The sequence below is a fragment of the Neoarius graeffei genome, chromosome 11, assembly GCF_027579695.1.
Source record: "Neoarius graeffei isolate fNeoGra1 chromosome 11, fNeoGra1.pri, whole genome shotgun sequence".
In the NCBI taxonomy this organism is placed as follows: Eukaryota; Metazoa; Chordata; class Actinopteri; order Siluriformes; family Ariidae; genus Neoarius; species Neoarius graeffei.
The window spans coordinates 18,003,005-18,029,221 of record NC_083579.1 but is presented as its reverse complement, the minus strand read 5'-3'; the positions used below and the strand labels follow the sequence as shown (position 1 = coordinate 18,029,221).

Here is a 26,217-nt window from a genome sequence, read left to right as displayed (position 1 = left end):
TGAATGGTGTATTTAACAGTTATTCCACGAAATCGTGTTGTACATGAGCTGATAGCCGACAAGGCTATCAATCCACATTATATCCACATTCACTGGATTTTGAGAGAGTATTTTTAGCAAATTTGATAAATAAAAACTTTATACAAAACGTCTGAGGAAATCATTTCTACTTAGAATGTAAACAAACTGACAAAATGACAGTTGCAATTTGTGAAAAATGCTAGAATAATAATTCTTTAAAAAAAAAGATATATTCTTACCATCAAATACTTTTATTCCATAATTTGCTTTTTTTCTATTTTTGGGGTTTTGTTTTTGAGCAGAGTTTTTATTTCATCCTCGGTTGGTTCAGCAACACGCGCTGCCATTTTGTTTTTCCCTACTCACAGTATATGAGCTGATATCCTAGTTGTAGAGTAGCCAATCAAAGCATGCGATTAGTTATAACCAGTGAATATGGATAGAATAATGTGGGTTATTCGTTACTTAAAATCCTTCCTAATTAATTAAAAGCCTATTTTTGTGGGAAAAACAACAACAATCATGTTCAATTAATAAACATTACATCTTGTACACAAAATCACAGAATAAATAAAGTGAATGAGACCTTTGCAGCTAGCATAAACATTTTATGTGAATAAACAAAAACAAAACAACAACAACAAAACAATAATACACCACATTATTCAAACACACACTAACAATTTATAGGCTACAAAATACAAGCTCTGAAGTTTAACGCAAGATCTGATGCATGCTTGCTTTACATAAACATTATAGAATATAATCCTTAAAACAAAGTGTCTTCAGGTCGTACATGTGTTTTTCTATTATTATTATTAAATCTATTATCATCCAATGTCATTTAGAACACACCTTTACAGGATAAACCTGCTTTTCAGTTCCAACCCAGAAATACTGCTTAGTTTAATAAACAGTACAGAGCTACATACCACAAACATTTTTTTTGTGGGAACAGCCTGTTGCGTATTCGAGATAATTTGAAAGCTTACTCACCAGTGGACGTAGAGGAAGCATGCACGGAGGACACTAGCTTTATTAAAAGGAATGTTCCATGACCATGTCCTATTTGAAGAAATCACATTCACCATGATGCCACATGCACATTCTTACTGCATTTGCACACACATTAGTTAATAAAAAGGATTACCACTAAAACATTAATTCTCTCAGTGGAAGCGAAGGGCAAAATGGGTGAAAACCTGCATCCTGTGCTATCACAAATTATTTCCAAATAATGATTTTCTTTGAGAATAACTCACAATTTGTATTATCCAGACAAAAACCCATTCCAGTAAGTATTTCTATATCTCTTTTAATGTACACAAAATGATGTAATGTCATAAACCTGTCATTTCATATGTAAACATTACTATGACTCATTCTTTGCACCAAAATCCGTAGTAGGTATACAGTATATGTGTAAGAGGATTTTTAAGTGCAAACACACCCCATTGTTAAACTTGAACACTACATGGTGACAGTGTAGCAGATTTAAATGTTTTCATATAATGAAAAAAAAAAAACCAAATGATTGCTGAGAATCAACTATCATACGGGGGGGGGGTGGGGGGGGGGGGGGGGGGGGGGGGGGGGCCACAACAGTATCAGGGTAAACATATTTATACAGAAATAATTAAAACCTACACACATATAGCACAGCAATAACGTAATCTGTGCTTCCTTCTTAGACTAAACGACACAAAATTATGATCTAGTTGTATGTCTCAGATTGAGATTCCTGATATGATAACCAGATGTGGCAACTGTAGAATGGATTAAGGCTAAATCCTGAAAAGGGCATACAACCTTTATTTTTACATTGCCTATTATATATATGTGGCACCACAGATACACTACACAGCATTATAGAAGCTTGCGTGTTTGAGTACAGCACCCTCAATGTGAAATCTTTATTTATTCAGCTTCAAGGATCAGCAGGCAACCCAAAAACAAAATAGCAGCATCCATAACCACATGAAGAAATGATAACTGTAAACCATGGTACCTTAAAGTTTCTTGGTTAAGGAGCTACCTGACACATTCAGAGGTTAAATAAATTAAATGAGCTAAATAAACCAGCTGAGGCTCTTATTACAAGTCTGAAGGCATCACATCACCAAATATCTGATCACACATTTTGAAATATGTTTAACACACACACTTAACTTAAAATATGTCACTAACACAATTGAGATGGAGGAAAACAGAGTTGTATGACATCATTTTCAGTATGCAAACATAATGCTTTTCTTGTCATAAACCCTTTCTTTAAACCAGTATGTTCATGTTGGTCTGGATACTACTTGATATTTTTCAGCAAGGATGTTCGTGCATTGACCACCGCTTTAAAGGCATCCTCACTGCCTGGTGCCACACACTTATCCGGGTGAAGCAGCACAGCAAGCTTCCTGTATGCCTTGTTGACTTCCTCTCTATAACCAAACGTAACAAAGTTAGTCCCAGGCCCAGCATTTGAATCTTTAATAGATATATGCAATTAAAAATAAAAAGAAGCATATTTCAAAGATGGTGATGCCACTATTTAAAGCTAGCTTTAACTCTAAACCTCTAGCCACATGACTGTGACCAGCAAGCAGCATTCTGCATCTGGAATTTAGGGGAAAGCTGCAGTATCCATAGGTGTTACTGAGAAGTAGTACAATATACAGTTGCACTCAGAGGTTTACATATAGCAACATGAATGTCATGCCATTATTGGGCTTTCAGTGATTTCTTTGAACTATTCTTTTTTTCTGTGGCAGAATGACTGTATATCAAATCAGTATGTTGAAATTGAAATTTAAACTGAAAACAATCATACCTGCCAACCTTGAAAAAATTTTATGAGTACAATTTTACAATTTCATGAGTACCCCTCCTCGCGTCAACCTCACCCCAACCTGGCGCGCATGCGCCCCCACAGACCACAACCAGCAGACCAAAAACACACTTTCAATCCAGTTTTATTGATTGACCTTGGGAACATAGTCCAGTTTTGTAAAACATTCCTATTGATAGACTTTGGGAAACTGTTATTGATGGCTCTTGGGAACTTACTTCCGTTTTGAAAAGCACAACAAACATTAAATACATGTGCAAATGAAATGAAATGAAACCAGAGCCACTCTTTCAAAATAAATAACACATTAAATTAATACAGTATGTAAAAAAGGCACTTTCAACACAAAACATGGTATGCACAAATTTCCCATGCAATAGGTTTAGACTTTTGCATTTTTTAACATGTTGGAAGTATATTGCATTATACAGTAAAAATATTGCATTATACAGTACACTGCAGTATTTTGTAGTATGCCTTTTTCATGTGCAAACTATTGCATTTGCATTTGAAATATTGCATTTACTGCAGTAATACTGTATAAAAAAGCATTTGACACTGCAGTACCACGCAGGTTTTTTCATAAGAGGGATGACCAATTTTCGACTTCACATCATCTGCAAACATTCTAGGCTACCATTGACAGAAGTTACCGACTGCCCTTAAGATATACAACACACTACGTTTTGTTGAGCACATCAATAAAGTGGTACTTATCATAGTGATTCAATGAGAGCGCGAGAGGAATTGTAATCAGGTTTCGTTGGTTACCGCATCGAATATGCAACCTCGAGTGACGGCTTCGAAGTTAAATGAAGAACTAGCCTGTACTGTTGGTGTTGTAAATGCACAAAATAACGGCTAGGAAGCTCTTGAGTACACGTGAAACACAACCGTTTCTGTTACAAATATAAAAACGACGTCTCTAACCGACGTTTCAATCCCCGACTCGCTCTAGCCACCTGGTTGCACCGCTGCACTCAAGTCAGAGGCGCGAAGGAGGAAGGGGAGGGGTTGAAGAGGGCAAAGTGTTCCATTCTGGCTTTGAGTTTTCTCACAGATCAGCGGTATCAACTTCAGCGGGAACCTGACTGAAATGCGAGTTCGGATGATATGCGTACTTTTTAATGTGAAAACGTACAGTCGTACAATGAGGTAAAAATTCGTAGCGGCTACGCAAGATGCGTACAGGTTGGCAGGTATGAACAATGATTTGTAAATAATATTTGATATGCATTGCACTCAAAACAATACAACACATTATTTGATGTTTTACCTCATGATTTTTTTAAACACTTATGTCAACTGCAGGGGAATGTCTGGATGCCCTAGGTGGAGTTAGCAATCCCCCAACTCTGGCATTAGAGCCCTCACAGTAGGGTGAATGGGTGACCACTCAGCGGCATAATCGTAGAGGCAAAGCCACCGCTGAGGCTCACCCATGGGTGCACCACTCCTTTCCGCACCACTCCTTTCTGCTTCACATGTCAAACAGGTTTGCTCTTCTTAGTGATGCACCCGCTGAGAAACCTGAAAGGGCTCTGGTTATAGGAGACTATCATACGGCACGTGAAATTAGCTAGGCCTTTCAGGGCACCAGCAGCTTCAGTCAGGTGTATACTGGGAACCAGGGCACCGGACATACAGTGGTTCTTGAAAGTTTGTGAACCCTTTAGAATTTTCTATATTTCTGCATAAATATGACCTAAAACATCATCAGATTTTCACATAAGTACTAAAAGTAGATATAGAGAACCCAGTTAAACAAATGAGACAAAAATATTATACTTGGTCATTTATTTATTGAGGAAAATGATCCAATATTACATATCTGTGAGTGGCAAAAGTATGTGAACCTTTGCTTTCAGCATCTGGTGTGACCCCCTTGTGCAGCAATAACTGCAACTAAATGTTTCCGGTAACTGTTGATCAGTCCTGCACACTGGCTTGGAGGAATTTTAGCCCATTCCTCCATACAGAACAGCTTCAACTCTGGGATGTTGGGGGGTTTCCTCACATGAACTGCTTGCTTCAGGTCCTTCCACAACATTTCGATTGGATTAAGGTCAGGGCTTTAACTTGGCCATTCCAAAACATTAACTTTATTCTTCTTTAACCATTCTTTGGTCGAATGACTTGTGTGCTTAGGGTCATTGTCTTGCTGCATGACCCACCTTCTCTTGAGATTCAATTCATGGACAAATATCCTGACATTTTCCTTTAGAATTCGCTGGTATAATTCAGAATTAATTGTTCCATCAATGATGGCAAGCCGTCCTGGCCCAGATGCAGCAAAACAGGCCCAAAGCATGATACTACCACCACCATGTTTCATAGATGGGATAAGGTTCTTATGCTGGAATGCAGTGTTTTCCTTTCTTCAAACATAATGCTTCTCATTGAAACCAAAAAGTTCTATTTTGGTCTCATCCGTCCACAAAACATTTTTCCAATAGCCTTCTGGCTTGTCCACGAGATCTTCAGCAAATTGCAGATGAGCAGCAATGTTCTTTTTGGAGAGCAGTGGCTTTCTCCTTGCAACCCTGCCATGCACACCACTGTTGTTCAGTGTTCTCCTGATAGTGGACTCATGAATATTAACATTAGCCAATGTGAGAGAGGCCTTCAGTTGCTTAGAAGTTACCCTGGGGTCCTTTGTGACCTCGCTGACTATTACACACCTTGCTCTTGGAGTGATCTTTGTTGGTCGACCACTCCTGGGGAGGGTAACAATGGTCTTGAATTTCCTCCATTTGTACATAATCTGTCTGACTGTGGATTGTTGGAGTCCAAACTCTTTAGAGATGGTTTTGTAACCTTTTCCAGCCTGATGAGCATCAACGCTTTTTCTGAGGTCCTCAGAAATCTCCTTTGTTCATGCCATGATACACTTCCACAAACATGTGTTGTGAAGATCAGACTTTGATAGATCCCTGTTCTTTAAATAAAACAGGGTGCCCACTCACACCTGATTGTCATCCCATTGATGGAAAACACCTGACTCTAATTTCACCTTCAAATTAACTGCTAATCCTAGAGGTTCACATACTTTTGCCACTCACAGATATGTAATATTGGATCATTTTCCTCAATAAATAAATGACCAAGTATAATATTTTTGTCTCATTTGTTTATCTGGGTTCTCTTTACCTACTTTTAGGACTTGTGTGAAAATCTGATGATGTTTTAGGTCATATTTATGCAGAAATATAGAAAATTCTAAAGGGTTCACAAACTTTCAAGCACCACTGTAGATGAATGACAGTTCTTGATGTCATGCCATCTGAGATCACGGGTGTTCAGCTTAGGCTTACAAAAGCACTAAGTGTCCATCAGTCCTTTGTGCAATAGCAACTGTGGTTCTTAATCAAGCTGTAGGCCAACAGCTGAGGGAACAAATGATGTCTGATATCTGTTTGATTTGTCCCTCCTTGGGAAAGTGTAACTTCTCCTCGATGGCAAGAGTTGAAACTCTGCATGAAAAGCATGTTGAGGGTTTGCCAGGATGGCCTTTGCCTTCTAAGTGATTCTAATTTGATAAACATGACCAAGATCATTCAAATTGGTGCCAATGGTCTTTTGGCAAAGTTTAAAAATCTTTTCCAGCCTATTTTTCTTAACCATGTTGAGGTTGACAAACCATCAAATTATTGCAAAAGTTACAATTAACTCAATAAAAGATGAAGAGTGATCTGTCAACATTAAAACCCCTCAACTTTCTCAAGAAAAACAGTCTCAGATTGGCCTTTTTGCATCAGTGTTTCCACAGCTATGCTACTGTGTGGCCAAGCAGCAGTCTGTGAATGGAGGGGTTGGGGAAGGTAAGTGGCCAAGTCATTCCACCTGCTGTCAATTAATGTGTGTTTGTTACAGGGACGGAGCATAAAAGGAGGGGGAGAGCAGAGAAAAGAGGCTCCCGACCAGAATGCATGTGTGTGGGAGTGGGGCTGAAAAGCTACATCTCTCTTTAGAAATTAATGTTTGTAAGAACTTCAGGTCCTGCCTGCCGTGCTTCTGTACTCCACCCACATCAGGGATTTGCAACAGTGGTGCCGAAACCCGGGATCGAGTACGGAAGGGAACCACCCCATGGAGTCCTCACCAATTATGGAGCTCATCCATGCCCTCGCTGCTGCCCAGCAGAACCAGCATCAAGCGCTGACCGCCCTCCGGAAGGACCAGGAACAACGCTTTGAAGTGTTGATGCTGGCCCAGCGGGAAGATCGCCAGGCGTTCTGGCATCTGCTGGCGTCGGCAGGGGCGTCCAACATTACCACCCTGGACTCCCCTCACATCACCCTCACGAAGATGGGCCCACGTGATGAGCCCGAAGCCTTCATCACTCTCTTCGAGCAAGCCGCCCAAGCGTGGGGTTGGCCAGTCGAGCGGCTCGCCTGCTCCCGCTCTTGACAGGCGAGGCGCAGTGCACGGCACAGCAGCTCCCTGCCAACAGCCGGCTCAACTACGTCGACCTCAAGAGGGCCATTTTGCAGCGGGTCGGCCGCTCCCCAGAGCAACATCGCCAGTGGTTCCGGAAGCTGACACTGGAGGAGGTCGGCCGACCGTTCGCATTTGGCCAACGACTCCAGGACGCCTGCCGGCGGTGGCTGAGGGCGGAAGACTGCGACGCCGACAGGATCATCAACCTGGTGGCACTGGAACAGTTCATCTCTCGGCTTCTGGAAAGAATGGCAGAATGGGTCCAGTGTCCCCGCCCGGCGTCGCTCCAGCGAGCCATCAAGTTGGCGGAGGACCATCTGGCGGTGGTTCCGACAACAGGCGGACGAGGTGAATGTGCCTCTCCTTGTTTCTCTGCTCTCTCCCTCCTTTTATGCTCCATCCCTGTAACAAACACACACATTAATTGACAACAAGTGGAATGACTTAGCCACTTATCTTCCCCGACCCTGCCTTCCATTCACAGACTGCTGCTTGGCCATGCCCCCGCTGCCACATACTGATAAAAGTAGGTGTTATGACATAAGAGTTCTGGCAAAAGTCAATAAGCATATCTTTTGTCTCAGAGACATTGAGATGCAACTATGGAGTCACACCATTTGATCAAACTGTCCAAGACTGGACTATGGCCACGTTCATGGTCCTGCAGGAGGCTGACAAACACCAAATAATCAGCAAACTTGATTATGAACCTTGACTTAAACATACTCTGGCAGTTGTTGGTGTAGAGCACAAATAAGAAGGGTGACAAAATACACCCCTGGGGCGATCCTGTAGAACACTTCAGGGGCTCAGAAAAAATGTCATTAACATTGGTTCTCTGTGACCTCACTGTCAAGAAATTGACCAGCCAACATACAGTGCCAAAGTCAATGACAGATATTTCAGAAAGCCTGCGAGCTACACCTATCCCTCTCTTGGGGGCTGATTGATAGACTGAGGCCAGCAAGATGTAGTTGTGTTCAGAAGAGGTGCCATTGCATAAGATTTATTGGTAGTCTTTATTGCGCCATAGCACAAGTCTAGGACTTTACCATATCTTGGACAACTTACATACTAGCAGACATGACCAAAGGGCTTTCTACAGACTACAAGTATTAAAATCACAGAGTATAAAATGTGGGGCATCAGGGGAAATGTTTTGCAAAAGGTGCACAAGTTACTAGATGGTGAATGTTGCATCTACCATGTTGACTCTAGGATGAATATAAACCACCATCATAAACACTTGTGAACTTTCTCATGGCAAGAGAACGGGCGCAATGAAATCGATAAAAATTCTACAAACAGATTCCCTTACTATGCCACTCATACACCAGCGTGAATTAACATACAAGGACAAGACCCTCCCTGTGTTTTGCTGGTGCATTACAGTCAAGCTGAATGCCTGACCAAAGCCATTGATTTCAAAATCCTAGCTCAAGTCATGATCCCTTTTACCAGGTTTTGGTCAAAGCAATCACATAAGTGTTCTTGTACTCTGGTATGCACTTCACATTTGCTTACAACTTTGTGAATTTATCCCTCAGTGACAGCACATTTCCAAGGATAATAGAGGGAAGTGGCAAGTAGCACAATCTGAGCGACCTCTGGAGCACTTGTCCGAGCCTGTGAGGCTGGTTGCTTTATTGAAAGTTCATAACAGTCCCTAAAGCAACCATGCTCAATAAACAAAGCACTCATTACATTATGTAATTAAAAGACAGTTAGTAAAAACACCATTCACATGACAAATGGGTTAAAAATCCATGTTAAAAGACGTGGTTTAGCATCATCTTGGTAATGTGTTTTTACACTCCATATTACAACAAACAGTAGTTCATTCCAAACCCAGATGGTGGAGTCCTCTTACACACACAAAGCAATCTGCAAACCCATTTTTTTCTCTATTATGTACATTGGCTCTTATTGTATTATTTTCTGCTGCAGTGTTTCTCAATCCTGGTTCTGGAGTACCACATTTTGGTGGTTTCACTGATCCAAATTCACCTAATTTATTTAACAAGCTTGAACTAGATTGAACTGATTGAGTTAGAGGAGGTAACAGACCAAAATGTGTTGGGTGATTATACTCCAGGACCAGGATCAAGAAACACTGTTCTACATATATGAATCCACCTCTCTTACAGTCCTGCAGCTGTCCCCTCAGATGATCTTGCAGTCTATTGCTCGTAGTCGCACACACTCTACTCTCCTCCTCAGTCGGTAGCAGTGGGTCGGTGTGGTGGCCACCATACTTTAGAAAGCTTTAACCCAATCTCTGTAAATGCTCATCCTTTTATTTTGAACCTCTGCTCTCCTCTGTGTCTTAGGCAAGGCAAGTTTATTTATATAGCACATTTCATACACAGTGGCAGTTCAATGTGCTTTACAGAAGTAAAAGCAAAACAGTAAACAATAGAGAATAAAATTACATAAAATAAATGGGAAGAAATATAATAAGAATTAAACAATAGTAGAAATAAAATAATAAAACGAAGTAGAAGTTCAAATAGGGGGAGAAAAAAACCCCAGCAGAATAAAATAGAATAAAAGTTAAGTAAAATTTGAAACATGCAGAGACTGTAAAAGTACAGATTATAAAACATGTAAAGAAGACAATATTAATTATTTAACAGAAAGCATCTGAAAACAGCTTGGTCTTTAACCTAGATTTGAAGCTGCCAACAGCAGGAGCATTTTTAATGTCCTCTGGCAGTTGGTTCCATAGCTGCACTGCATAGTAGCTAAAAGCTGCTTCACCATACTTTGTTTTAACAACAGGTTTTAATAGTAAATTTTTCTGTTGCGATCTGGTAGATCTGATTGGGTTAGGCCGCTGCAACATATCAGAGAGGTAATTGGGCCCTGTACCATTTAGAGATTTGTACACCAGCAGCAATGCTTTAAAGTCAATTCTGTAGCTTACTGGAAGCCAGTGAAGGGACCTTAGAATTGGAGTAATGTGCTCTGTTCTTTTTGTTCGTGTGAGAACCCTAGCCGCTGCATTTTGAACCAGCTGAAGTCGTTTGATGGTCTTTTTTGGCAGGCCTGTGAAAAGGCCATTGCAGTAATCAACCCTACTAGAGATGAAGGCATGTATCAGTTTTTCCAGATCATTTTTTGACATAAGTCCTCTTAGTTTGGAAATGTTTTTTAGGTGATAAAATGCCGTTTTAGTGATTGCTTTCATGTGACTGTCAAAGTTTAGCTCGCTGTCAATGAAAACACCAAGATTTTTAACCATTTCTTTAGTTTTAATCCCTTAGTGCATGTCTTTGCATTGTAAAGAAAAATATTTGAAAATGTCCTCACTATTGCATGACAGCACAGTGTGCTGTTTTACCAAGAAGAGAATCAAAGTACAAAGAATTAAAATAATCATTCACCTCGTATACAAAGTTCAAAAGTACACACAAGTATTTTGAAACAGCAGAATTACATATGATTATGTAGAAATCTCTAAAATACATTTTGCTCATTAAAAGTCTAAGTCCTTCCCGCACCATTCATGGCGTGTTTGGCAGTGCCGATCTCTGTTTCATAGCCCTCGGCTTCTTGCCTATATTACATAGCTAGGGTTACAATGGGGGGCTAGTCCTCTGGTAACTGCGAGAGTTTGACTCCCCACTCACATCTGTATTGCCTTGCCAGATGGCAGTAGGCACCATTTTTATGATGGTCTTTGGTATGAATCGACTGTGAGTAGAACTTGCGATCTCCCCATCGAGAGGCGGACAGGCTAACCACTAGGCCACTCGCCGGTGTGCTCATTAAAAGGACTTTGCTAATGACTGTCATTAGCAAAGCTCATTAAAAGGACTTTGCTACTGACAGTTCTGAAAAACATTTTTCTCTCTCTCTTACCTTGTTGCCCCTGGCTTTACTCCCAGCATGTCCCAGCTGTCTTTACTGTTGCGAATACGTCGTATAGTGTCAGCTTGTTCTTTGGTGAAGCCAATACTGACCTCTGGGTTTGGTCTCTTCCCTCCATTCTCACACATATCAGTAATCGAGGAAAAAAAGGCCTGTTCAAGTACAACAACCCACAAACTTTTACAGGTCACAGTTAACCCTTAAGCTTGTTCAGTTTTTTTTTTAATAGAGACAGCAATAACCCTCCTGTCCAATCTTCTAATACAAATTCCATGTAAACAAGTATATGCGAGTAGATTATGCTTTACTTCATTCCCGCACTTCTAAAATATGGCCAAATGTTTGTGGACACCTGACCATCACACCCATATGTCCTTGTTGAACATCTCATTCCAGATTTATTCCCCTTTACTGTTATAATGAGCTCCACTCTTCTCTCCTTGCGTCTCCTGGGAAGGCTTTCCACTAGATTTTGGGGCATGGCTGTGGGGATTTCTGTTATTCAGTTCAGCTACAAGAGTATTAGTGATATCAGACACTGATGTTGTGGTTTTGAGGTTCCAGTTCATCCTAAAGGTGTTCAATGGGGTTGAATTCAGTCAGGGCTCTGTGCAGGACACTCAAATTCTTCACTCCAATCTTCACACACCATGTCTTCATGAAGCTCGCTTTATGCCTCTCTTTGTCGGGTTTGGGCTTCTTAGTTCCAGTGAAGGGGAAATGAAATGCTACAGCATACAAAGACATTTTATACAATTGTGTGTTTCCCATTTTGTGGCAACAACATAGGGAAGAACCACATATGGGTGTCATGTTAAGGTCCAGGGCCTGAACAGTAAATAGGCATGCTGATAATACTGTCTGATATGAGTTAACTGCTGATAAATCAGTATTTGCATTTCCAACAGAGAGACAAATGAAGGATCCTTTAATCATGTTATAAGTGGTGTTGTTGTATAGTTTGTCCACCAGACGGCACAGTGCCACTCAACTGTTGGCAACACACATTTAGAACACCACAAATCACAACAATCAGCAGACCCAAGCAGAGTCGAACAGAATAGCAAAGGCGTGTCAAACAGATGGAGGAGCTCAGCTATTTAAAAAAAAAAAAAATGTCTGTTTCAGTTGTACATGTAAACTAATGCTATGTACAAATCATAATTTTTAAGTAGTTTTAAAAGTTAAATAGTTTTCACTGAAATAATTTTTGTACAATTCCTAATTACATATAAATAAATGAATAGAGCATCCTAAAGTTATATTGAAGCTAGATGGCCTTTCGATTTCATAAAATCGGTGAAATTTAGTTCCCTCTGAAATTTGGTCGTTGTGATGAATGATTATTTCTGTAATATCTCACAAAATATCAGGCCATTCTGTGGCTGGGAAGTTATTTAATTTGAGGGGATTCCCTAGCAAATAATGTGCATGAAATTGCGTGCTTTGCACAGTCAAGCAGACAGAGGAAGTCCTTGCGCACATGCGCAGGTTGACCTTCTTCTTTTGGGTTTTACAGCAACTGGCATCCAGTGTTGCATTACTGCCATCTACAGGTTTACCTTGAATGTGCACTGACAGTTACATCATTCTGTCGCTAAACGAACAGCTGATCACACAGAGGTGCTCGCTGACCGTCGATATTTATTAGTTTGGTCCTGCGTTTTCTTTCCTTCGCAACATAGCATCATTTCTTCTCGTGTTCCGTTACTGTAGTCGGTCTTTCATGTTTCATTTGCACACTCACGTCCTCCATTTTTCTCTCATGTTTCAAATTCGTATCCCACAATGCCTTGCACAAATGGGGAAAGCCCACCACATGATGCATGACGTAGTATCTTGAATTGGGTCATGTTGAAGCAGGAAAAAATAGCGGAGAGTTTAGGGACACATGGCCCTAAATTCATTAACTGTTCTATTTAAAAAAGCCTAATAAAACTGGAAGTCTGTGATTCGAATTCAGTAGCTTTCGGTCCACAAAACAAAAATAATTGGGTGTCAGGGGAAATTTTTTTTTATGACCTAAACTCGAAAAATCTGAAAGGCAGTCTACCTTTAACACTGTATATAAGCTATACTCACCAGGTGCCAGATGGATTGGTTTGAGTATTTCAGAAACTGCTGATCTCCTTGGGTTTTCACACACAACAGTCTCTATAGTTTACACAGAATGGTGTGAAAACAAAAAGCATTGAGTGAGCGACAATTATGTGAGTGGAAACAAACGCCTTGTTGATAAGAGAGGTCAGAGGAAAATGGCCAGATTGGTTCGAGCTGCCAGGGAGGATATAGTAACTCATATAATCACTCTTTACAACCGTGGTGAGCAGAAAAGCATCTCAGCATGAAACAGCAGAAGACCACATTAGGTTTCACTCCTGCAGCCAAGAACAGCAATCTTAGAATCAAGAACAAGTTCCTATTAAAGTGGCTGGTGAGTGTATATTTGAGTGACTGAGTGAAGGTTTAAAAATCATGTTGTAATTAACAGACCTGTTTACCCCAAATTTGCCCTGTCAGTAGCCTTGCAGTATCTTGTCAGTAGTTTTGGTAAGCTGTCAGTAGGAATTTTACTGGGGTCCAATCTATGTATTGTATCGAAGACAAAAAGTAGAAAGCAGCCTATTAGATAATAGTACTCATTCAAGTTGAAAGTAAGTGACAGATTACATGAACAAAATTTTAAAAATTAAAATCTAGCACTGGTCTTATTTTTTCTGTCAAGTTAAGCACCTGTGAGAACCAAAAAGCAAACCCATGTAAGATTCTAGATCTGCTCCATAATCCTCATATTACCAAGCCTAGACTCTAAGGTCTACTTGTTGACTCCTCATACATTTCATTATTTCAGTATCTCTGAAATAACCAGAAGACTAGCAGTAATACTTATTTAGGATGCTACAATAAGAAAAAATATTTCAGAGACCATACTATGCTCTAATAGGCTACTTAATACTTGACTGGCAGCTATACTGATCTCACACTCTTTACTAACAAATCACAAGTCATTTAATGCCATCGGCCTTTCGCTTCGCGGCCGCCATGATTGTGTGCTCAGAAACCAAAGTTGAAACAATGGAACCTTCCCACAATGCAACGTACGGTAAACGCGGTTTAAACGTGATTAAACATGGCCGCGCCCATGACTATACGATCGATGTTCGATTCCCACAATAAATATGATTATAAAGTAAGTCATGAACAGGGTTTTTTCTAGAAAAATTTAGTATGAGGGTGCTCACCATGGCGAGGGAGCGAAGCGGGGGGGGGGGGGGGTTGTCCCCCCCCCCCCGCCGTGCGAAGCCTTTGAAAAATTGAGGCTACAATGGGACATTCTGAGGCTATCTGAGAGGGAAATTGTAACAAATTGTCTGTCAACATTGAAAAAGAAAGAAGTAATCTTCTTCTGCCCCGGACAGTCTTTGGCTTTCTTCCATTTCGTGCCGAACATCTTTAAATGCCCAAGTATCAACAAAAACAACTCACGAACTACTTCTGTCAAAAGCTCCCGCGCCGGTGGGTGAAAGGTCATTCAGTCTCGAGAAATCTCACTCTACAAGTCAGCTGACCTTGTATGTAACCCATGTCAAATCTCGCGAGAGCAGCCGCGACAAGTAAACAACTAAACAACATGGCGCCTCAGTCTGGAAAACGCCAATTCGGATTGTTTTTGCACCGTCTGGCGGTGTATCTACTATGATTGGAATATTTTTGGAGCAATTATAACGTATTTGATGATCAGACACATTGTCACGTAGTGTTGCTGGGATATTTTCACGGAGTCGGTAAGGGGGCGCACGCCGAGAGTAAGAGGGCGCAGTTCCCCCGTTTAGACGAAACCTGTTGAAACATTTGGCAACATTTCGGCCATAAATCGTAGTTTTTGGACAAGAATTCGTAGTCCGTATTTTGTTTTGAAAAATCGTAGGAACTACGGACAAATCGTAGGATTAAACAGGTCTGAATTAAGTAGGCTGTATCTTGAAAACACATAAATGTGCAGATTTAAAGATGAATCATTTATTCAGTCCTAATTAAAGTAATTCTGTTGTGTACGTAGTTGAAAGTGTTTTTGTCATGTACATTTAGGCCTGCTGGACTGTTTTTTCACTACTCACAATATTTTAATAGATTTCTATTTGATTGAAAAGACTTTTTTTTTTTCAAGAAGTGGGTAATGATATTGGTTATCATAAATCACAGACTGTGTTTATCGTGATCGGTGCCTTCTCAGTCAGGCCCTAATCAGGTATCCACAAACCTTTGGCCATATCGTGTATCTACAGTGGTGCTTGAAAGTTTGTGAACCCTTTAGAATTTTCTATATTTCTGCATAAACATGACCAAAAACATCATCAGATTTTCACACAAGTCCTAAAAGTAAATAAAGAGAACCCAGTTAAACAAATATGAGACAAATATTATACTTGGTCATTTATTTATTGAGGAAAATGATCCAATATTACATATCTGTGAGTGGCAAAAGTATGTGAACCTTTGCTTTCAGTATCTGGTGTGACCCCCTTTTGCAGCAATAACTGCAAGGCAAGGCAAGTTTATTTATATAGCACATTTCATACACAATGGCAGTTCAATGTGCTTTACAGAAGTAAAAACAAAAACAGTAAACAATAGAGAAATAAAATTACATAAAATAATTTTATTTTTATTCTAAAACAATTAATTAAAAGAATTAAAAGAAAATAATAAGAATTAAACAATAATAGAAATAAAATAATAAAATCAAGTAGAAATAGGAGGAGAAAAAAAAGAAACCAGCAGAATAGAATAAAGAATAAAATAAAGTTAAAATTAAAGTAAATTTAAAACATGGAGAGAAAGTAAAGATTATAAAAAAAGAAGACAATATTAATTATTTAACAGAAAGCATCTGAAAACAGCTTGGTCTTTAACCTAGATTTGAAACTGCCAACAGCAGGAGCATTTTTAATGTCCTCTGGCAGTTGGTTCCATAGCTGTACTGCATAGTAGCTAAAAGCTGCTTCACCATACTTTGTTTTAACAACTGGTTTTAATAGTAAATTTTTCTGTTTTGATCTGGTAGATCTGATTGGGTTAGGCCGCTGCAACATATCAGAGAGGTAATTGGGCCCTGTACCATTTAGAGATTTGTACACCAGCAGCAATACTTTAAAGTCAATTCTGTAGCTTACTGGAAGCCAGTGAAGGGACCTTAGAATTGGAGTAATGTGCTCTGTTCTTTTTGTTCGTGTGAGAACCCTAGCCGCTGCATTTTGAACCAGCTGAAGTCGTTTGATGGTCTTTTTTGGCAGGCCTGTGAAAAGGCCATTGCAATAATCAACCCTACTAGAGATGAAGGCATGTATTAGTTTTTCCAGATCAAAACTGCAAAACTGCAACTAAACATTTCCGGTAACTGTTGATCAGTCCTGCACACTGGCTTGGAGGAATTTTAGCCCATTCCTCCATACAAAACAGCTTCAACTCTGGGATGTTGGGGGGGTTTCCTCACATGAACTACTCGCTTCAGGTCCTTCCACAACATTTTGATTGGATTAAGGTCAGGACTTTGACTTGGCCATTCCAAAACATTAACTTGATTCTTCTTTAACCATTCTTTGGTCGAACGACTTGTGTGCTTAGAGTCATTGTCTTGCTGCATGACCCACCTTCTCTTGAGATTCAGGCCCTGTCCACACGGCAACGGATTCAGGTGAATCTGATAAAACTGTTTATCGTTTCGGCCTGGTGTCCACACGGCACCGGCGTTTTGGGTGCCCCAAAACGAAATCTTTTGAGAACGGGTTCCAGAGTGGAAAAATCTGGCAACGGCGCCATTGCGAAGTCGTCTGGATGAGTAGAAGGGATTTGTTTATGATGACGTCACAACCACATGACAATCCCGCCAGTAAAAATAGGGAAAAAAAAAAAGGAGCGATCTCACCTCTTCAGATGTTGGTTTAAGTCCGACAATACATTCCTCAAAAAGGGCATAGAAGAACAAAGTAATCCATCAACGTGTAGCATTCAATTTATTCCGGACCATTAAAGAATTCTGGAGGATCTCAGAATGATGGCGTACCGGCTTCCATCTACCCCCGTTCATTCATCTTTCCGCGTCTCCATTCAAAAAACGAGCACGTGATTTAAAGGGACTATATCCACAGGATAGGGAGTGAGAAGGTGTGTGCGTGTGACAGTGACAAGGAAGAACCTAGGCTCATGCTCGCCCTGAATTTCTCTTAAAGTGAAGGCAGAAGAACGTTCAGCGCCTGGCCAGGCTTTCTATGTATTAATTTACATAGACGTTTTAATATGAAACATAAATAAGTGTCTTAGACAATAGATACTATTTTACACTACTGATTAATAATCAAAACTTTATGTGGCTGATACTACAGAAGAAGGGGTTTATGCGCATGCGTCTACAACTTCTATTGTTCTGGTGTCTCCGATGGGACTGTCTTACAGCGCACGTAGAGGTGTGGCATGTGTATTGCATTGTTTTTAGCAAGCGTTGCCATATGTACCTGATATTTTACTGATTCGTTGCCCATGTGGATGCGATATTTAAAAAAAAATCTTGTTGCCGTTGTTGTGTGGATTTAGCCTCAGTTCATTGACAGATGTCCTGACATTTTCCATCCTGGCCCAGATACAGCAAAACAGGCTCAAACCATGATACTACCACCACCACGTTTCACAGATGGGATAAGGTTCTTATGCTGGAATGCAGTGTTTTCCTTTCTCCAAAATAATGCTTCTCATTTAAACCAAAAAGTTCTATTTTTGTCTCATCCATCCACAAAACATTTTCCAATAGCCTTCTGGCTTGTCCAAGTGATCTTGAGCAAGCTGCAGACAAGCAGCAATGTTCTTTTTGGAGAGCAGTGGCTTTCTCCTTGCAAACCTGCCATGCACACCATTGTTGTTCATTGTTCTCCTGATGGTGGACTCATGAACATTAACATTAGCCAATGTGAGAGAGGCCTTCAGTTGCTTAGAAGTTATCCTGGGGTCCTTTGTGACCTTGCCGACTATTACACGCCTTGCTCTTGGAGTGATCTTTGTTGGTCGACCACTCCTGGGGAGGGTAACAACGGTCTTGAGTTTCCTCCATTTGTACACAATCTGTCTGACTGTGGATTGTTGGAGTCTAAACTCTTTAGAGATGGTTTTGTAACCTTTTCCAGCCTGATGAGCATCAACAACACTTTCTCTGAGGTCCTCAGAAATCTCCCTTGTTCATGCCATGATACGCTTCCACAAACATGTGTTGTGAAGATCAGACTTTGATAGATCCCTGTTCTTTAAATAAAACAGGGTGCCCACTCACACTTGATTGTCATCCCATTGATTGAAAACACCTGACTCTAATTTCACCTTCAAATTAACTGCTAATCCTAGAGGTTCACATACTTTTCCCACTAATAGATATGTATTATTGGATCATTTTCCTCAATAAATAAATGACTAAGTATAATACTTTTGTCTCATTTGTTTAATTGGGTTCTCTTTATCTACTTTTAGGACTTGCGTGAAAATCTGATGATGTTTTAGGTCGTATTTATGCAGAAATATAGAAAATTCTAAAGGGTTCACAAACTTTCAAGCACCACTGTATGTTCGAGCAGGAAGATAAACAATAAGTGAGTAAACCTTTAATGGGATGAGATTAAGACAACATAATGGAATTGGTGTTACTTGATGACTGATACCAAGAGAACAGCTGATGCCTGTATCAGACCGTACTTCAATACATTACTTGAGCTGAGGCATGATAAATCTCAGAATACAAACCTGAAACATTTCACTGATGCCTTCACCACTCTGAGCAGACGTCTCAAAATATTGAAAACCTCGGCTCTCTGCCCACAACCTGCCTTCACTCTCATCTACCACACGCCTTTTAGTCAAGTCCACCTGCAAGACAAAGTCACAGCTCCATCTACAACAGACCTGAAGAAAGTTGGAATAGCTGCTTCAACATGACACAACAACTGCATATGAGAAATTCACTATTTTAAAAAAATCATGAACAGGACACACACATTAGATGAGGAAAGCTGACCTTGTTGGCACAAACGACAAAAATAATGCTCTCCAAATTGGCTTGTGAGCCCATCTCTTGCTTCATCTCTGTGAGCCAGCTGTCCAGGGCATCAAAACTCTCCCTCAGTCCGACATCATACACCAGAATCACCCCCTGCGAGTCCTTATAGAACTCGTTGCGGACCTGGAGAAGCAGTATTATTTCACTGTCAATAATCTTCATCTCAGTCATATCAAAATGAGAAGTTCACCTCAAATCCAATATCATGTCTACACTCAGGTCAGATCTCAGGATCTGTGGAGTAACAGGCTACTTCCTGCTGAAAGATTCTGACGATAATGTGATCATGTACATACAACCATAATGATATTTTTTCCAGAAACAAAAACATTGAGAAAAGTCAATGAAAATAAGAACATGACTACCTCATAAAAGAAGGGATGTCCTGCCATGTCAAAAATGTTTACTTTTATTTCCCTGTCCCGTACTTGAACTCTTGAGGGAGAGAAAGCCAAAAAAGAAAGAAGAATTAGGTGTAATATCATGACTGTTCCTGGTAGAAAATGTATGCTGGTTGATGATGCAATGTAAAGCTCACTGTAACTTTTCATGGGTACAGTGGTGCTTGAAAGTTTGTGAACCTTTTAGAATTTTCTATATTTCTGCATAAATATGACCTAAAACATCAGATTTTCACACAAGTCCTAAAGGTAGATAAAGAGAACCCAGTTAAACAAATGAGACAAAAATATTATACTTGGTAATTTATTTATTGAGGAAAATGATCCAATATTGCATATCTGTGAGTGACAAAAGTATGTGAACCTTTGCTTTCATTTATCTGGTATGACCCCCTTGTGCAGAAATAACTGCAACTAAACGTTTCCGATAACTGTTGATCAGTCCTGCACACTGGCTTGGAGGAATTTTAGCCCATTCCTCCATACAGAACTGCTTCAACTCTGGGATGTGGGGGGGGGTTTCCTCACATGAACTGCTCGCTTCAGATCCTTCCACAACATTTCGATTGGATTAAGGTCAGGACTTTGACTTGGCCATTCCAAAACATTAACTTTATTCTTCTTTAACCATTCTTTGATAGAACGACTTGTGTGCTTAGGGTCGTTGTCTTGATGCATGACCCACCTTCTCTTGAGACTCAGTTCGTGGACAGATGTCCTGACATTTTCCTTTAGAATTCGCTGGTATAATTCAGAATTCATTGTTTCATCAATGATGGCAAGCCGTCCTGGCCCAGATGCAGCAAAACAGGCCCAAACCATGATACTACCACCACCATGTTTCATAGATGGGATAAAGTTCTGATGCTGGAATGCAGTGATTTCCTTTCTCCAAACATAACACTTCTCATTTAAACCAAAAAGTTCGATTTTGGTCTCATCCGTCCATAAAACATTTTTTCCAATAGCCTTCTGGCTTGTCCAAGTGATCTTTAGCAAACTGCAGACGAACAGCAATGTTCTTTTTGCAGAGCAGTGGCTTTCTCCTTGCAACCCTGCCATGCACACCATTGTTGTTCAGTGTTCTCCTGATGGTGGACTCATGAACATTAACATTAGCCAATGTGAGAGAAGCCTTCAAATGCTTAGAAGTTACCCTGGGGTCCTTTGTGACCTCGCCGACTATTACACACCTTGCTCTTGGAGTGATCTTTGGCCAAGTTTAGATTAGACCGTATCTGTCTCGTTTTCCTCGCGGATGCACTGTCCATTTGCATTAAAACGCCTGGAAACGCCGGGAAACGGGAATCCGCCAGGGTCCACGTATTCAATCCAGATCGTGTCTGGTCCGGTGCTGTGTAAACATTGAGAATACGTGGATATGCTGTGCTGAGCTCTAGCTGGCGTCGTCATTGGACAATGTCACTGTGACATCCACCTTCCTGATTCGCTGGCGTTGGTCATTTGACGCGACTGCTGAAAAACGGCGCGGACTTCCGCCTTGTATCACCTTTCATTAAAGAGTATAAAAGTATGAAAATACTGCAAATACTGATGCAAATACTGCCCATTGTGTAGTTATGATTGCCTTTAGGCTTGCCATCCTTCCACTTGCAAGTGGTAAGTGACGCGCATGCCCGACATGCACTGAGATCACACACGCAGCGGCTCAGTCCCAAATCACTGCTCGTGCACTCCACTCGCGCGCTCTGTGAGCTGCGCAGGGCCGGAGTGCGCACCCTCCAGAGGGCACTCGCTGTTCAGGGCGGAGTGATTTGGAGCGCAGGATGCCTGCGGAGCTGAGCGCATCCGTGTATTGGCGTTGCTGTGTGCACGCGAATCGTGTATTGGCGTTGCTGTGTGCACACTAATCGTTTTAAAAACGTTAATCTGATGATCCGCTGATACGGTCTAATGTAAACCCCACCTTTGTTGGTCGACAACTCCTGGGGAGGGTAACAACGGTCTTGAGTTTCCTCCATTTGTACACAATCTGTCTGACTGTGGATTGTTGGAGTCCAAACTCTTTAGAGATGGTTTTGTAACCTTTTCCAGCCTGAAGAGCATCAACAACGCTTTTTCTGAGGTCCTCAGAAATCTCCTTTGTTCGTGCCATGATACACTTCCACAAACATGTGTTGTGAAGATCAGACTTTGATAGATCCCTGTTCTTTAAATACAACCCCAATTCCAAAAAAGTTGGGACAAAGTACAAATTGTAAATAAAAATGGAATGCAGTGATGTGGAAGTTTCAAAATTCCATATTTTATTCAGAATAGAACATAGATGACATACCAAATGTTTAAACTGAGAAAATGTATCATTTAAAGAGAAAAATTAGGTGATTTTAAATTTCATGACAATAACACATCTCAAAAAAGTTGGGACAAGGCCACTGTGAGACATCCCCTTTTCTCTTTACAACAGTCTGTAAACGTCTGGGGACTGAGGAGACAAGTTGCTCAAGTTCAGGGATAGGAATGTTAACCCATTCTTGTCTAATGTAGGATTCTAGTTGCTCAACTGTCTTGGGTCTTTTTTGTCGTATCTTCTGTTTTATGATGCGCCAAATGTTTTCTATGGGTGAAAGATCTGGACTGCAGGCTGGCCAGTTCAGTACCCGGACCCTTCTTCTATGCAGCCATGATGCTGTAATTGATGCAGTATGTGGTTGGCATTGTCATGTTGGAAAATGCAAGGTCTTCCCTGAAAGAGACGTCGTCTGGATGGGAGCATATGTTGCTCTAGAACCTGGATATACCTTTCAGCATTGACGGTGTCTTTCCAGATGTGTAAGCTGCCCATGCCACACGCACTAATGCAACCCCATACCATCAGAGATGCAGGCTTCTGAACTAAGCTCTGATAACAACTTGGGTCGTCCTTCTCCTCTTTAGTCCGAATGACACAGCATCCCTGATTTCCATAAAGAACTTCAAATTTTGATTCGTCTGACCACAGAACAGTTTTCCACTTTGCCACAGTCCATTTTAAATGAGCCTTGGCCCAGAGAAAACGTCTGCACTTCTGGATCATGGTTAGATACGGTTTCTTCTTTGAACTGTAGAGTTTTAGCTGGCAACGGTGGATGGCACGGTGAATTGTTTTCACAGATAATGTTCTCTGGAAATATTCCTGAGCCCATTTTGTGATTTCCAATACAGAAGCATGCCTGTATGTGATGCAGTGCCGTCTAAGGGCCCGAAGATCACGGGCACCCAGTATGGTTTTCCAGCCTTGACCCTTATGCACAGAGATTCTTCCAGATTCTCTGAATCTTTTGATGATCTTGTGCACTGTAGATGATGATATGTTCAAACTCTTTGCAATTTTACACTGTCGAACTCCTTTCTGATATTGCTCCACTATTTGCTGGCGCAGAATTAGGGGGATTGGTGATCCTCTTCCCATCTTTACTTCTGAGAGCTGCTGCCACTCCAAGATGCTCTTTTTATACCCAGTCATGTTAATGACCTATTGCCAATTGACCTAATGAGTTGCAATTTGGTCCTCCAGCTGTTCCTTTTTTGTACCTTTAACTTTTCCAGCCTCTTATTGCCCCTGTCCCAACTTTTTTGAGATGTGTTGCTGTCATGAAATTTCAAATGAGCCAATATTTGGCATAAAATTTCAAAATGTCTCACTTTCGATATTTGATATGTTGTCTATGTTCTATTGTGAATACAATATCAGTATTTGAGATTTGTAAATTATTGCATTCCGTTTTTATTTACAATTTCTACTTTGTCCCAACTTTTTTGGAATCGGGGTTGTAAAACAGGGTGCCCACTCACACTTGATTGTCATCCCATTGATTGAAAACACCTGACTCTAATTTCACCTTCAAATTAACTGCTAATCCTAGAGGTTCACATACTTTTGCCACTCACAGATATGTAATATTGGATCATTTTCCTCAATAAATAAATGACCAAGTATAATATTTTTGTCTCAGTTGTTTAACTGGGTTCTCTTTATCTATTTTTAGGACTTGTGTGAAAATCTGATGATATTTTAGGTCAAATTTATGCAGAAATATAGAAAATTCCAAAAGGTTCACAAACTTTCAAGCACCACTGTACATAACTCCATTAAATAGATCAAACCTTTGATGGAATTATTTATATTTTCTCTCGTAAACTGTAAGGATTTTGACATGACGTAAACAAGCCAGTAAGAAACCAACAGGCATTACACAGACCGACGACTTTAAAAAAAAAAAGAAAAAGAAAAAAAGCACAATCAGCTACACGAAACAGAATAACAAATAGAGACGTGTCCTAAAGCACCTCACTTACTTTGTCACACCATAATCGATCCCAATTGTTGCCAGATACTTGGGTACAAATCGTTTCTCACAGTATCGTTTAATGATGCAACTCTGAAAGAAACAAAAAAAGATAATCAAAAACTCTGCCCTGAAAAATGATCTTGGATTTAAAGAATCAGAATCACAGTCAGATTTATTGGCCAAGTTTGTTGACACACACAAGGAATTTGGTTCTGGCAGTCAGTGTCTGTCTAGTGCTACAAAATAAAAGAAGAAGAAAAAAATTTTATACACACACACACACTATAGACATTACACAGTATAAATATACATGGATCAGCCATAACATTAAAACCAGTGACAGGTGAAGTGAATTACATTGATTATCTCATTACAGTGGCACCTGTCAAGGGGTGGGATACATTAGGCAGCAAGAGAACAGTCAGTTCTTGAAGTTGATGTGTTGAAAGCAGGAAAAATGTGCTGGAAGTAGGAAAAATGTGCAAGCGTAAGGATCTGAATGACTCTGACAAGGGCCAAATTTTGATGACCAGATGACTGGGTCTGAGCATCTCCAAAATAGCACATCTTGTGGGATGTCCCCGGTATGCAGTAGTTAGTACCTACCAAAAGTGGTGAACCAGCGACAGGGTGCTTATTCTAATATTACCATTTCTATAGTAACAACTCACTCACACAGTGCATTTACATGCACATAGAGAAAATCTAATTTCTGCCGTAGCTCGACTGAAATCGAAGTTCTAAATGCCATGGAAACACCTTAGCTCGGCTGAAATCGAACCGAACTGGATTTCTCGTAATCGAGCTACGCGACCTAGATTATGCGATTGTAGCCGAGCTACTTAGTGCATGTAAACCCTATCGAGCTACGTAGTTGAGCTACTTACTTCAGCACTGCCCCTTCCGGAAGTGACGAGTGACGAGACCACAAGCGGGAAACACAACAGCTTTGGTCGGCATGACAACAGTAGTAGTAGCGAGCAGCAGAAAAGAACACGGAACAGATAACTTTGTGAACACGGAACTGATAACTTTGTTATACTCTTGAATAGCTCTTCTTCATGACGACAACCGGAAGTGTACCAACATGATGGGGCGTGTAGTGCCACCTGTGGCTCGGGTGCACAATGTACCTCACACAATAGCTCGATTTCCTTGTGTGCATGTAGGATTGGATTTCTCTGGCACCCCTGCTGGGACCCTTAGCTCGATTACTGACAGTAGCTCGATTTGGATGTGCATGTAAACGCACTGACAGAGACATTACAGTATTAGTAATAGTACTGACAAACAAATTTAAAAAAAAATTATTTAACAAAGACATATAATCATTGCTATATTTTGACTGATAATTTTGCCTGGAAACATTTATTGAACATTGATGGAAGAAGTCTTCAGTGTCAGGACGTTTTATGGTTTCTGAGTAACATGCTTATTCACTTTGAGAGGATGATTGATTCAAAAAGAGGCGGTGGTGAGGGAAGGACTGTTTATAGTTGCTATCGCGTTACTCACAGCAGGCACTAACATGTCTCCAATTTGAATTATAAACAACTTCCAGGGAATGTGATGTATTTGCTGTTTAATAAACACATGTAATTACTGACAAGTTGCTGTGATGTAAGAGGAATAAAACATTTCAGAATATGCTGTTATTGGGAAATAAAGACCCAAATCTGCTTCTTGTCAGACCATCAGGTCAGACCGTCATTGATTATTTTCCTTTTACAGCATGTCCTCAAGTGTGTTATTCCTGACACAATGTGAGTAACTCATCAATTACCCTTTGTTTCTGTATATATAACGCTAATAATAAGAGTAATGTATTGTTATCTTAGCTATGGGTTTATTGATACCCACCTTACCAACTTCTGCATTCCCGAGACTGATAACTTTAATCCGCAACGATTTTTTATTTTCCCTCCTTTTCTGCACGTTTGTGTCCATTTTCACTCAGATGTTGTTTAATCTTTTCGATTAGATTCGACGCTTGTGTGGTCTCTTCTGTTTACTATCAACAAAGTTAGCATCCGGCTCACATTTCTTTCTTTTCTCGCTCTTTCTCTCTCTCTCCCACACACACAACACTCATTTATTATTGTCTCATTCTCAACATTAATTTTTTTCACGATATTTTAAACAAACGCCACATAAATCCCTGGACTTCTTTATCGCTATCGTGTCTTAGCAACACAGCTAAGTTGACGTAAACACCACTTCTTCCTTTTTAATGGCGGTTGGCAAACAACTTTT

The 26,217-nt window shown here is 40.4% G+C and overlaps 1 protein-coding gene across 5 annotated transcripts; it reads right to left on the bottom strand.

Moving 5' to 3' along the window:
• Positions 1-1,616: 1,616 nt before the first annotated feature.
• On the bottom strand, positions 1,617-26,193 carry dnajc27 (DnaJ (Hsp40) homolog, subfamily C, member 27). 5 transcript variants are annotated; one of them, XM_060933539.1, is made up of 8 exons: positions 25,825-26,193; positions 23,972-24,054; positions 19,637-19,706; positions 19,230-19,394; positions 18,959-19,081; positions 13,259-13,330; positions 11,168-11,328; positions 1,617-2,456 (listed from the first exon to the last, which is right to left on the bottom strand). In XM_060933539.1, the coding sequence occupies exons 1-8, from the start codon at positions 25,909-25,911 to the stop codon at positions 2,324-2,326; spliced, it is 894 nt and encodes a 297-aa protein (XP_060789522.1). In that variant the 5' UTR covers positions 25,912-26,193; the 3' UTR covers positions 1,617-2,323. The 5 variants fall into 5 exon arrangements, with proteins under 5 accessions (XP_060789522.1, XP_060789523.1, XP_060789525.1 ...); XM_060933540.1 differs by lacking the exon at positions 13,259-13,330; XM_060933541.1 differs by lacking the exons at positions 1,617-2,456; positions 11,168-11,328 and adding an exon at positions 11,337-12,272.
• Between the last annotated feature and the right edge of the window lie 24 nt (positions 26,194-26,217).